Source organism: Esox lucius, chromosome 7 (assembly GCF_011004845.1).
Source record: "Esox lucius isolate fEsoLuc1 chromosome 7, fEsoLuc1.pri, whole genome shotgun sequence".
In the NCBI taxonomy this organism is placed as follows: domain Eukaryota; kingdom Metazoa; phylum Chordata; class Actinopteri; order Esociformes; family Esocidae; genus Esox; species Esox lucius.
The window spans coordinates 7,066,552-7,080,473 of record NC_047575.1 but is presented as its reverse complement, the minus strand read 5'-3'; the positions used below and the strand labels follow the sequence as shown (position 1 = coordinate 7,080,473).

Sequence of the window (13,922 nt, the reverse complement as noted above, 5' to 3'; positions counted from 1 at the left end):
ACCTCAGAATCTTTTATTTCATGTCACCTTAATAGCCTAGTTAATTAAACATCAAGTGAAAATATATTGTCAATTTAATAAGGATTTCAAATTATAATTAGCTTTGGATTTTTGACAAATCTCCCTCTTGTTTCTAAGCTGGGATGTACTCTATAACAAATATGATTGGATGAAGGCAAATCCAACTAACATGCATTCTTACATGCATTTAGTGTTTACGCAGTAGTTATTTTGCCCGTGGTCAGTAAATTCAAAGACTGTTCAAGGGTACTCTAAAAAAGCCTACCATTTCCACCATTGTGATCCCAATCACAGGTATTCTTTCACTTATGATAATTTCACTTAAGTGTGTGGGAACCGGATTAATGCTGTAAAGAAACTGGTTAAACACTGCTAAGGTGGGTTTGAATAAATCCCATCATCACACTATATTTTATATTTTCTGAAATAGTTCTGCTTTAGGCAGCATTTTTTCCAGAATGAACAGATTTCCAGGTTTGGACCCACGCTTCAGGGTCCTTGAGGTAGTGGCTTAAACCGCTGGACCAACCAGGCCACCCAGCAGATCTCTTCTGGTGAAAAATACATTACTTCCTTCTAAGTTCACAAGTGTTTTTCCTGTCCAACTGAAAACATTCCTTACCTCAGGTAAATAAATGAAACAGATCTCTGTTTCTTTATAGGTCAGATCATTTATTGACATGGGATACAAACTGGCATATGTTTCTGGGTATTTGAATTTATAGCACTTATATTTTTCAGCTAGTGACTGGCACTAACCATGTCCTTCACACAGCAATAAATCTTATCAGTAAGAGCCGGGCGGCTGGTGGTGGAGAGATGTACAGTAGATACAAAACTGACCAAAATGGGTTCTGTGAAACTAGAACTTAAAGAGGATCTAAGCTAACATGGTTGTTTTCTAGGAATATATTAGATATTAAACATCTATTATGGCTGTACATCCCTCTATTGGGGTAGTGGAAGGGCCTTTAACCCACATGAGTCGTGATTCCAGGAGAAATGTTCTTAATCGTTGCAGCAAACCACAGTGTTCCACACACTGATTAAACCTAATATAAAACCTACACCCCTGAGTCCAAGACATATTTTGCTTCTGGGAAACACACAAAACTGGGACCCAGCAGTGGTCTGAATATGTCCTGTCTATGACTCATACTTTGGTGACGAGATTGTTATAAGGGTGCGTCCGTCCAGGGGAGCAAACAGCGGGTACAGTTCCTCCCGGAAGTCATCTGTGAACGTGTAAATGTGCGCCCGGGTCTCCACGTTGTAAAAGGAGATCTGACCTTCATCGTAGTCCAGATAGACGCCCATCCTGTATGGTAGCGTCTCCAGGGGCAGGGTGGTCTCTGGTTGGGTGCAGGCATAAAAATGCCTGGTGCTGCGCCACAGAACCCAGTAACCTTCCTTGGGTGTCATAGGGAAGCGGCCGTGGCGTTTCGATGATGCGGTTGTCAGGCCGACCTTCCAGTAGCCGTTGTTGGCCAGGGTGACCTCCCAGTAGTGACGTCCAGAGGAGAGGCCATCCTTGGCCAAGACGCATGGCCAGCCATCGTAGCGTTGCGCGCTAAATGTCACCTCGACGGTGCAGTGAGCTTCCTGGACCTTCTTCCGGTCATCTGAGAGGAGTAGCCACGGGTGATTGGTCATTGGGTCCAGTTTCACATCATCTATGTAAAAGGGGAGGTTACAATATGTGTAAAACCACCTGTCACATTTTACACTGAATCTGTTCATTTCACTAGAGGACAACGGAAATTAACTGCAAACCTTTCTGTTATTCTCAGTTATTTTCAATGCAGAGAAAACTCTGCTGTGGTTGGAATTGTATTTCCAAATGAAAAGTATTGAATCTTTTCACCAGTGTAAATTGTCATGTCATTTTAACAAATTGGTGAAGGGTTACCTGAAGCACAGCAGATCCAGTCCCACACTGAGTTCGGAATATATTTCGGGGTCTCTGTCAAAGCAGGTGAAACAATTATGAGGCTTTTCAATCATGGACAGAAAAAGAAGAAATCGTTGTGTTACGGCAGGGAGGAGACAGATTTACCCATTTTCCAGGTGCGCTGTTTGGTGGCGAGCCACAGCTGGGGAATGGTTCCCTTTCAGAGGAGTGAGAAGAGTTAGGTAAGACCTGGTGCAATATCCATCTTTGTGACAGAGAAGAAGTCAAAGGAGGGCAAACGGAACGAATGCTGTAATAAATAATATAACTTGGATACAATGACTGTAATATTTCACTAATCCCTACCTGACTCAAATTTGAGTAAGGCCAATGGGAATGATGGTTGCAGAATGATTTCTCTCTGATCTTATAACCTTTTATTACTGTCTGGTTTATAGGCTGTGTGATTAGGTGGCTGACTTATCTCTGCTTTCATAAAAACATTATATGGAAGTCATTCCCGTTCAGTTGGTCCAATGTTACCTGAAGATTAGAGTGGAATCAAAAAGAAACTCAAATGGCGTTTATAGCCTTAAACTGGTATAGTGTATGGAGTTGAAGCTTGGGTTACAGTTTAACCAAGATTTAGACACTGCGGGCAGGGTTATGTTTGAAGTCAGTGTTACAATTGTAGCAAAGGTTAAGGGTCCGGGCTTTATGTCTCACCGTGTCGATGTCCTCTTCCTTAAGAAGAGACCAGGTGATGAACTCCAGGAAAGGGAAGAGGGTTACAGTCTTTTTCTTATTCAGCTCCAGCTGCCTCAGCATGTGGGTCAGCTCATCGTTCATCAGACCACATTTCTGGATGGATACAGTGGGAAAGATTATAGAACTGATCAGATGTCAATAAGACTGGCTCTAACCATTGACCTACACTGTAACCATTACCTACACCAACGTTTCCGTGTCAACAAGCAATGAAGGCTGTGAATTCAAAGAATGCACGCGGGCACCCATGCACACACGCAAACACACACCTCTGTGACACTTTTCAGCTCCTTAGCCCACTCCATGATTCTCTGCTCTGCTCTTATGGAAGGATCCTGTTCCTCTTTTTCTGTCAGGTCTGTCAGGTCTGTCTTCTGCACCCAGGGACTCTATGGGACAGGGTAAAACAATACTTACTGTCAATAAAATGCAGCTTTCCGTGAATTTGTTTAATTTCCCTTTGCACGGCCAGGAATGCAACAGTCTTTAAAAGTTTATGATTAATACAAAAAAGATATATGGAAAAATAAACCGTATAAACATTTTACATTCATTTTTTATCCACATAATCCATTTTCCTTATACTGTAATGATTATTTTCCTGCTTCGGAAAACTGGGTAAAATTTGGGGTAAAAACTACTGTATCTCATTATCTTCCAAAATAGCACACTGATATTAGTGATAGTAAATAATGAGAAATGACTGTCCTCCCCCTAAATGTCTTTGTCAGACTGAATCACTTTACAGTAGAAATGTGCAGGAAGCTCAAGAGATAGGTGCAAATATTTAAAACACCCAGCCTTACCACATCCACTCTCTTCAGCTCCTCTGACCATTTCAGGATGAGTTTTCGACACTGCTCCAGACTATTTCCCTTGTCACTGTGTGCTTTCTTATTCCGCTGTATAATAACACACAACAAGATGATGCTCACACGGAAATATTATACAGCTCTGAAAAAAATTAAGAGACCACTGCACCTTTTCAAAATGACAAAACTATAGATGGTAATATGCATTTAGCATTTACATCTAAATGATTTATTTCCATATTTGTAGTGTTTCCAGACGTGTTGATTATGTTATCTAGTCGTTTCTTTAAATTAATTTCACAGAGAGGAATGGCATTCATGATACTGTGTTAAAATGTATGCATATTGTTTTCAAAATGAGTCTCTTTTTCTCTGGAAAATAATGCCTTGAAGGTTAATTCCATGTTATGTTGATGAGAATGCATGAAGTACTGCATATAAATATATTCATATATTATTTTAACACATAATATTCAACATTAAAATATATTACATTGTATGATATTGTGAGAAGCGCAAGGTATATATTTCATAAACATATTCAGGGCACATATGTAAATATATGTTGAGAAATCCTCTACATTTGTACATACAGTGGGGAGAACAATTATTTGATACACTGCCAATTTTGCAGGTTTTCCCACTTACAAATCATGTAGAAGTCTGTAATTTTTTATCATAGGTACTCATCAACTGTGAGTGACGGAATCTAAAACAAAAATCCAGAAAATCACATTGTATGATTTTTAAGTAATTAATTAGCATTTTATTGCATTACATAAGTATTTGATACATCAGAAAAGCATAAATTAATATTTGGTACAGAAACCTATGTTTGCAATTACAGAGATCATACGTTTCCTCTAGTTTTTGACCAGGTTTGCAAACACTGCAGCAGGGATTTTGGCCCACTGCTCCATACAGACCTTCTCAAGATCCTTCAGGTTTTGGGGCTGTCGCTGGGCAATACAGACTTTCAGCTCCCTCCAAAGATTTTCTATTGGATTCAGGTCTGGAGACTGGCTAGGCCACTCCAGGACCTTGAGATGCTTCTTATGGAGCCACTCCTTAGTTGCCCTGGCTGTGTGTTTTGGGCCGTTGTCATGCTGGAAGACCCAGCCATGACCCATCTTCAATGCTCTTACTGAGGGAAGGAGGTTGTTGGCCAAGATCTAGTGATACATGGCCCCATCCATCCTCCCCTCAATACGGTGCAGTTGTCCTGTCCCCTTTGCAGAAAAGCATCCCCAAAGAAGGATGTTTCCACCTCCATGCTTCACGGTTGGGATGGTGTTCTTGGGGTTGTACGCATCCTTCTTCTTCCTCCAAACACGGCGAGTGGAGTATAGACCAAAAAGCTCTATTTTTGTCTCATCAGACCACTTGAACTTCTCCCATTCCTCCTCTGGATCATCCATATGGTCATTGGCAAACTTCAGACGGGCCTGGACATGCGCTGACTTGAGCAGGGGGATCTTGCGTGCGCTCCAGGAATTTAATCCATGACGGCGTAGTGTGTTACTAATGGTTTTCTTTGAGACTGTGGTCCCAGCTCTCTTCAGGTCATTGACCAGGTCCTGCCGTGTAGTTCTGGGCTGATCCCTCACCTTCCTCATGATCATTGATGCCCCATGAGGTGAGATCTTGCATGGAGCCCCAGAACGAGGGAGACTGTCCATCGTCTTGAACATCTTCCATTTTCTAATAATTGCGCCAACAGTTATTGCCTTCTCACCAAGCTGCTTGCCTATTGTCCTGTAGCCCATCCCAGCCTTGTGCAGGTCTACAATTTTATCCCTGATGTCCTTACACAGCTCTCTGGTCTTGGCCATTGTGGAGAGGTTGGAGTCTGTTTGATTGAGTGTGTGGACAGGTAGGTGTCTTTTGTACAGGTAACAAGTTCAAACAGGTGCAGTTAATACAGGTAATGAGTGGAGAACAGGAGGGCTTCTTAAAGAAAAACGAACAAGTCTGTGAGAGACGGAATTCTTACTAGTTGGTAGGTGATGAAAAACGTATGTCATGCAATAAAATGCAAATTAATTATTTAAAAATCATACAATGTGATTTTCTGGATTTTTGTTTTAGATTAGAGTCTCTCACAGTTGAAGTGTACCTATGATAAAAAATTACAGACCTCTACATGCTTTGTAAGTAGGATAACCTGCAAAATCGGCAGTGTATCAAATACTTGTTCTGCCCACTGTAAGCATAATAAAGTCATAAATCAAGGCTCTGGTCTCAGTTGTTCTATTTAACCTGGAACATGAATCAGTTGAATTTGACAAATAATTTAATACAGTGCCCGGCCAGCAGCGAAAAATTAAACTTAAGATCAAAGGAAAAAACACATTTATTACATTTACTCAGTATAATTGTTTCTATTTATGCATATATCTTTGCCCAGGTAAGTGATCATTTTAACGGTCATACCTACTTCATCTCAAATCTCGGGTTTTCGTGTGCCTACACATAAAATATTCAATTACACCCCAATAAAGACAAAACAAGACATACACAAAACATTCCAGCAATTAAATACAGCACCTAATATACATGTACAGGAATGTTTTGGGTCCAATATGAGGCCCAGTCCGCTAGTCTGAATTATACCTCAGGCCTACCTAACCAAACCTTATTGGCCCAGCCCAGACAGTCTGGAATCTACCTAACCAAACCTTATTGGCCCAGCCCAGACAGTCTGGAATCCACCTAACCAAACCTCATTGGCCCATCCCTGACAGTCTTGAATCTACCTAACCAAATCTTATTGGCCCAGCTCAGACAGTCTGGAATCTACCTAACCAAACCTTATTGGTCCAACCCAGACAGTCTGGAATCTACCTAACCAAACCTTATTGGCCCAGCCCAGAAAGTCTGGAATCTACCTAACCAAACCTTATTGGCCCAACCCAGACAGTCTGGAATCTACCTAACCAAACCTTATTGGCCCAGCCCAGACAGTCTGGAATCTACCTAACCAAACCTTATTGGCCCAGCCCAGACAGTCTGGAATCTACCTAACCAAACCTTATTGGCCCAGCCCAGACAGTCTGGAATCTACCTAACCAAACCTTATTGGCCCAGTCTCAGGCCTACCTAACAAAACCTGACAGGCCCAGTCCAAACAGTCTCAGGCCTACGTAACAAAACCTTACAGGCCCAGTCCAGACGGTCTCAGGTCTACCTAACCAAAGATTATTGGCCCATCCCAGTCAGTCTCAGGCCTACTTAACAAAACCTGACAGGCCCAGTCCAGACAGTCTCAGGCCTACCTAACCAATCCTTACAGGCACAGTCCAGACAGTCTCAGGCCTACCTAACAAAACCTTACAGGCCCAGTCCAGACAGTCTCAGGCTCAGCTGGCAGAACAATATTTAGTTAATGGCCTACCTTGCAGACAACCTCCACCTCTTGTTTCCACCTGGTGATGAATCCAACACATTCCTGCTGGCTACGCAGTTCCTTTAGGCCCTATAGAAATAGAAACAAAAAAAAATCAAATGTCAAATTAGTTTCTCTTTAATCTTTCTTTTACTGTCATTATAAAATTTGTTATCACTCTTCCTCCACTCTACTCCAATGTTCATTTTGTACCTTTTGCCGGGATGACAAGCTGTTGGTTTTTTGCTTGCTTGGTATAGGTGCTAAGTGATGAGGCTGTAAGTCTTTCGGCAATTCCCATTGTACTGCCCCAATTGTGCTGCTCTGCGTTGCACTCTCCTCCACATTGACAATGTCTGACACACAAAACCAGACTTTGTTAGCTGATTATGCATTTGTTTACAAGAGTTGAATTAAACCATAACTACCGTAGTTGCAAACTGCTTAGGAGAAGTGTCAAAGTATCAGGTGTTTGCTAAACTAGTTGTAGGAAACATTTACAATATAAAATGTGTTTGGATATCCCAATGGACACAACTGGATCAATAATCAACAAGTGAAAGCAGCATCAACTTACACATGCACTGACAAGAGAAGCTGTCCCTCAAAACTCAAGGAGATCTCTGTGAAGCCACAGTGAAGCCACATTGAAGCAAACAAAATTTCACAATCCAGAAAGCATGAGAGTGACCAATCTGTGCTGTGGGAAAATGTTTTGTGGTCTGATTAGACTAAGATAGTTTTTTTTTTGTAAAAATACTGCAAGAGAATCTACTTCAGTCCACTCATTGTGAATTTAATTGTGAATTTAAATTCACAATACAGCAGGACAGTGTTTCCAAGCGCAAGGCCAAATCAACATTTAATTATTTTAGGTGGCTCTACTACACTGAACAAAATTATAAACGCAACACTTTTGTATTTGCCCCATTTATCATTAGCTGAACTCAAAGATCTAAGACTTTCTCTATGTACACAAAAGGCCTATTTCTCTCAAATGTTGTTCACTAATCTGTCTAAATCTGTGTTAGTGAGCACTTCTCCTTTGCTGAGATAATCCATCCACCTCACAGGTGTGGCATATCAAGATGCTGATTAGACAGCATGATTATTGCACAGGTGTGCCTTAGGCTGGCCACAATAAAAGGCCACTCTAAAATGTGCAGTTTCACTATATTGGGGGGGTCCGGGGGAGTCCGACTCCTTTTCGCATGGTTTTGATCGGGTTGTTGATTGTGGCCTGTGGAATGTTGGTCCATTCCTTTTCAATGGGTGTGCGAAGTTGCTGGAAATTGGCAGGAACACGCTGTCATATACACCGATTCAGAGCATCCCAAACATGCTCAATGGGTGACATGTCTAGTGAGTATGCTGGCCATGCAAAAACTGGGATGTTTTCAGCTTCCAGGAATGTGTACAGATCCTTGCAACATGGGGCCGTGCATTATCATTCTGTAACATGAGGTGAGGGTCGTGGATGAATGGCACAACAATGGGCCTCAGGATCTCGTCACGGTATTTCTGTGCATTCAAAATGCCATCAATGAAATGCACCTGTGTCCGTTGTCCATAACACACGCCTGCCCCATGTTTTAAAATATAATATCAAATACAATAACATTTCAATATACCAATTGTTATCCAGGAATAAGCCAGAATTGGTCACAGGTTTGAATACTTTTGCAAGGCACTGTTTATATATATATCTATGTATCTATGTATATATGTGTATTGATATGCCACACCTCATTGTATATATATATATATATATATATATATATATATATATATATATATATATATATATATATATATATATATATATATATATATATATATATATAAATATACAGTGAGGGAAAATAATATTTGATCCCCTGTTGATTTTGTATGTTTCACCACTGACAAAGAAATTATCAGTCAGTAGGTTTATTTGAACAGTGAGAGACAGAATAACAACAAAAGAATCCAGAAAAACACGTTATTAAAAAAATATATACATTGATTTGCATTTTAGTGAGTGAAATAAGTATTCAACCCCTCTGCAAAACATGACTTAGTACTTGGTGGCAAAACCCTTGTTGGCAATCACAGAGGTCAGATGTTTCTTGTAGTTGGCCACCACTTAGGGGTGTACTCACTTTTGTTGCCAGCAGTTTAGACATTAATGGCTGTGTGTTGTGTTATTTTGAGGGGACAGCAAATTTACACTGTTATACAAGCTGTGCACTCACTACTTTACATTTTTGCAAAGTGTCATTTCTTCAGTGTTGTCACATGAAAAGATATTTACAAATATTTACAAAAATGTGAGGGGTGTACTCACATTTATGAGATACTGTATATACTGATCAGCCATAACGTTATGACCACTGACAGGTGAAGTGAATAACACTGATACTCTTTGTCTCATTCTGTCCCCAAAGTTGATGTGTTAGAAGCAGGAAAAGTGGGCAAGTGTAAGGATCTGAGCGACTTTGACTAGGGCCAAATTGTGATGGCTAGACGACTGGGTCAGAACATCTCCAAAACTGCAGCCCTTGTGGGGTGTTCACGGTCTGCAGTGGTCAGGACCTATCAAAAGTGGTCCAAGGAAGGAAAATTGGTGAACCGCGACACGGTCATGGGCGGCCAAGGCTTACTGATGCATGTGGGGAGCGAAGGCTGGCCCCTGTGGTCTGATCCAACAGTAGCTCAAAATGATGAAAAACGTTAATGCTGGTACTGATAGAAAGGTGTCAGAACACACAGTGCAATGCAGTTTGTTGCATATGGGGCTGCGTAGCCGCAGACCAGTCATGGTGCCCATGCTGACGCCTGTCTTGAAAGTGCCTACAGTGGGCACATGAGCATCAGAACTGGACCACGGAGCAAAGGAAGAAGGTGGTCTGGTTTGATGAATCACATTTTATTTTACATCATGTGGATGGCTAGGTGCATCACTTACCTGGAGAACACATGGCACCACACTGCACTGCGGGAAGGAGGCAAGCTGGTGAAGGCAGTGTGATGCTTTGGGCAATGTTCTGCTAGGAAACCTTGGGTCCTGCCTTTCATGTGGTTGTTACTTTGACACCTACCACCTACCTAATCATTGTTGCAGACCATGTGCACCCTTTCATGGCAATTGTATTCCCTGATGGCATTGGCCTCTTTCAGCAGGATAATGCACCCTGCCACAAAGCAAAAATGGTTCAGGAATGGTTTGAGGAACACAACAATGAGTTCAAGGTGTTGACTTGGCCTCCAAATTCCCTAGATTTCAATCCAATCAGCCATCTGTGGGATGTGCTGGACAAACAGGTCCAATCCATGGAGGCCTCGCAAATTACAGGACTTAAAGGATCTGCTGCTAACGACTTGGTGCCAGATTCCACAGCACACCTTCAGAGGTCTAGTGGAGTTAATGCCTCGACGGATCAGTGCTGATTTGGAGGCAAAAAGGGGACCTACAAAATATTAGGCAGGTGGTGTCAGGGACATTTCTTACTGATTGAATGATTGAGTCCCCATATTTAGATAAGATAATGAATGTTGGTTGTGCTGTAACTGTGGGAAAGGAAGAATGAGGTGGTAAATGTAAACCTTCTGTGAGTAAGGGGGTAGATGCAGGTCAGTGAGTTTAGAGGAAGACACACAACAGGGGGTAGGAGGACAGGATAGAGGAAGACACAACAGGAAGTAGGAGGACAGGATAGAGGAAGACACAACAGGGAGTAGGAGGACAGGATAGAGGAAGACACAACAGGGGGTAGGAGGACAGGATAGAGGAAGACACAACAGGAAGTAGGAGGACAGGATAGAGGAAGACACAACAGGGAGTAGGAGGACAGGATAGAGGAAGACACACAACAGGGAGTAGGAGGACAGGATAGAGGAAGACACACCACAGGGGGTAGGAGGACAGGATAGAGGAAGACACACCACAGGGGGTAGGAGGACAGGATAGAGGAAGACACACCACAGGGGGTAGGAGGACAGGATAGAGGAAGACACAACAGGGAGTAGGAGGACAGGATAGAGGAAGACACAACAGGGGGTAGGAGGACAGGATAGAGGAAGACACAACAGGGGGTAGGAGGACAGGATAGAGGAAGACACACCACAGGGGGTAGGAGGACAGGATAGAGGAAGACACACCACAGGGGGTAGGAGGACAGGATAGAGGAAGACACAACAGGGAGTAGGAGGACAGGATAGAGGAAGACACACCACAGGGGGTAGGAGGACAGGATAGAGGAAGACACACCACAGGGGGTAGGAGGACAGGATAGAGGAAGACACAACAGGGAGTAGGAGGACAGGATAGAGGAAGACACACAACAGGGAGTAGGAGGACAGGATAGAGGAAGACACACCACAGGGGGTAGGAGGACAGGATAGAGGAAGACACAACAGGGGGTAGGAGGACAGGATAGAGGAAGACACACCACAGGGGGTAGGAGGACAGGATAGAGGAAGACACACCACAGGGGGTAGGAGGACAGGATAGAGGAAGACACAACAGGGAGTAGGAGGACAGGATAGAGGAAGACACACAACAGGGAGTAGGAGGACAGGATAGAGGAAGACACAACAGGGGGTAGGAGGACAGGATAGAGGAAGACACACCACAGGGGGTAGGAGGACAGGATAGAGGAAGACACAACAGGGGGTAGGAGGACAGGATAGAGGAAGACACACCACAGGGGGTAGGAGGACAGGATAGAGGAAGACACACAACAGGGAGTAGGAGGACAGGATAGAGGAAGACAAAACAGGGGGTAGGAGGACAGGATAGAGGAAGACAAAACAGGGGGTAGGAGGACAGGATAGAGGAAGACACAACAGGGGGTAGGAAGGATAAGAAACACATGTTGTTTTTATAGTCCCACCCATTCCTCTATAAGTACTGAATGTACTTCCAAATGATTTAGAGATTATTCACTGTTACCTTGTGACCTGTGTACTCTCAAGAATAAACTGTTGAATTGTGCAATAGAGTTTTCCTGTCTTACCTACCATTTCCGTAAACTGTATGGACTTTTGAAACTGCCATCACAGTAGTCATAATGTTATGGCTGATCAATGTATTTATATACCTCCTCCTTACTGGGCCAGGCCTTGTTACATCCAGAAGCAGCATTCACAATTAATAAGAACAACTTACTGATCCTCTTCTCCTTTAGAATACTCTTCTTGGGATTGCTCATTTTGGATGTTTATTCAGCCACTTTAGTGCTGTTGCGTGCAATCGGTGTAGGACCTAAAACGGCATTCACAAGTTATACTCCTTAGTAATCTGTATAATACTATTAAAATGGCTCTTCAATCCTTCAATCCGTATTCAATCCTTACAACATATAATCAAAATTGTTTTTATTAGTTTTTGCCACTGATCAACAGTAAAAATGTCCATGATTTTAAAGTGAAACAAAATCTATATATTGTTCTGAATCAAAACACAGAATAATTGAATAACATCAGTATTCAATATGTGATAGATGCACCTTGAGCAGCAGTTAAAACCGTGACTTTATTTTAATGTCTGTCAGCTACGCACATCTGGACACCGGCACTTTTTACCCATTCTTCTTTGCAAAATTGCTCAAGCTCTGTCAAGCTGTATGGGGACATTTGATGAACTTTCAACTATTCCCACATACAATATTCTCATTTGGAGACTTTGACCTTATTCTGTTTAAGCCTTTCTAGTGGGGCTTTGGCTGTATTTGTTGGGTCATTGTCCTGTTGGTATATTAAATCTTCCCCCAAGTCCCAGGTTTCTTGCTGACTTCAACAGGTTTTCTTCCAGGATTTCTCTGTACTTTGCAGCATCCATTTTGCCCTCTATCTTCACAAGCTTTCCAGGCCATGAAGCGGACAACCATCCCCATAGGGTTGTGCTGCCAAAACCATGCCTCAAAGTAAAGTGTTGTCAAGATGATATGCCATGTTAGGCTTGGGCCAAACATAGCTCTAAACCTTTAGGCCAATTATCTCCCAAATGTCTTCTGGCAAAAACTAGCCGAGATTTCTCTTTTTTTGGCACTCTACCATGAAGGCCACTTTTGTGAAGTACTGAAGCTATTGTTGCAGTATGCACAGTATCTCTCAGCTCAGCTGTAGAAGACTGTAACTCCTTTAGTGATGCCATAGACCTCAGCTGTGCCCTATTCTGTCCATTTCTTAATAATGGACTTTACTATTGCACCACAGCTCATTCAGGTTTGCCATAGCAAATACTTATGCAATCAATTATTTTCTGTTTATATTTATTTTTTGTGTTGATCAGTGGCAAAAACTCACTAAGTAAATTAATTCATTTTGATGTAATATTGTAACATAATAAAATCTCCAAAAATGGTAGGGGGTTAAATACTTTTAAGAGCTGGTGTATGTAGTAATGTGTAAGACCCTGGAAATTAACCCCACATCTATTATTCAATCGATCGACTGTTATCTGTGCAACAGAAGATGGAAATTAATTTTGCTAAAATAATTATGAAAAGTAGTAGTATTATATAGTAATAATCCCATCAAAACTTGTCGCAAAACATTTATAAAACTGAAATAAGGCATGTCTTTCAATGATAATTATGAAACCTGTCTGTACTAATTCAGCATATATATAACTGGTGAAGATCTTACCATGTGAGAGGCTGAAAGAGTGTCAGATGAAAACCTGTGTGCTCCGTCAGCCAGGGTGTGAGAGAGCAGAATGACCACGAGCCTCTTCTACACTGACACCTATTTCCCCCAGACAGACAGAAAATCACGTGTCTGTCACAAGACCTTTGGTCCATTTTATGGATTCCCAGATTGAAATGATATCTTTATTAGGCTATTAAAATCAGTGTGAGATGCATTGGTGATGATCTTGTTTCCTGCATGGTATATACTGTAGAGGGTGCACAGAGAAATGTAAAACATTATGTAATTAAAAGTTGTTAGATCATTTGCTATTAAATCTACTACATTTTTAAATACCACTGATTTAAACTACTCATAAAGCCATCTGCTAGAAAACAAATTTCACATTACCAAATGAATCTCCTAATCAATG

The 13,922-nt window shown here is 41.8% G+C and overlaps 1 protein-coding gene across 1 annotated transcript; it reads right to left on the bottom strand.

Moving 5' to 3' along the window:
- Positions 1-672: 672 nt before the first annotated feature.
- LOC105029570 (E3 ubiquitin-protein ligase TRIM39) lies at positions 673-13,588 on the bottom strand. Its single transcript, XM_010902997.4, has 10 exons — positions 13,508-13,588; positions 12,027-12,122; positions 7,091-7,233; positions 6,887-6,967; positions 3,487-3,582; positions 2,950-3,069; positions 2,639-2,773; positions 2,078-2,129; positions 1,931-1,984; positions 673-1,694 (listed from the first exon to the last, which is right to left on the bottom strand). The coding sequence occupies exons 2-10, from the start codon at positions 12,067-12,069 to the stop codon at positions 1,168-1,170; spliced, it is 1,251 nt and encodes a 416-aa protein (XP_010901299.2). The 5' UTR covers positions 12,070-12,122; positions 13,508-13,588; the 3' UTR covers positions 673-1,167.
- Positions 13,589-13,922: the final 334 nt, after the last annotated feature.

Excerpts from the sequence above, each read along its gene's own strand:
- LOC105029570 (XM_010902997.4), bottom strand. The coding sequence starts at position 12,069 with ATGAGCAATCCCAAGAAGAGTATTCTAAAGGAGAAGAGGATCA. Across the intron at positions 2,774-2,949 it reads AGCTGAAAAGTGTCACAGAG|AAATGTGGTCTGATGAACGA; the intron begins GTGTGTGTTTGC and ends GTATCCATCCAG. Across the intron at positions 2,130-2,638 it reads AGGAAGAGGACATCGACACG|GGAACCATTCCCCAGCTGTG; the intron begins GTGAGACATAAA and ends CTCCTCTGAAAG.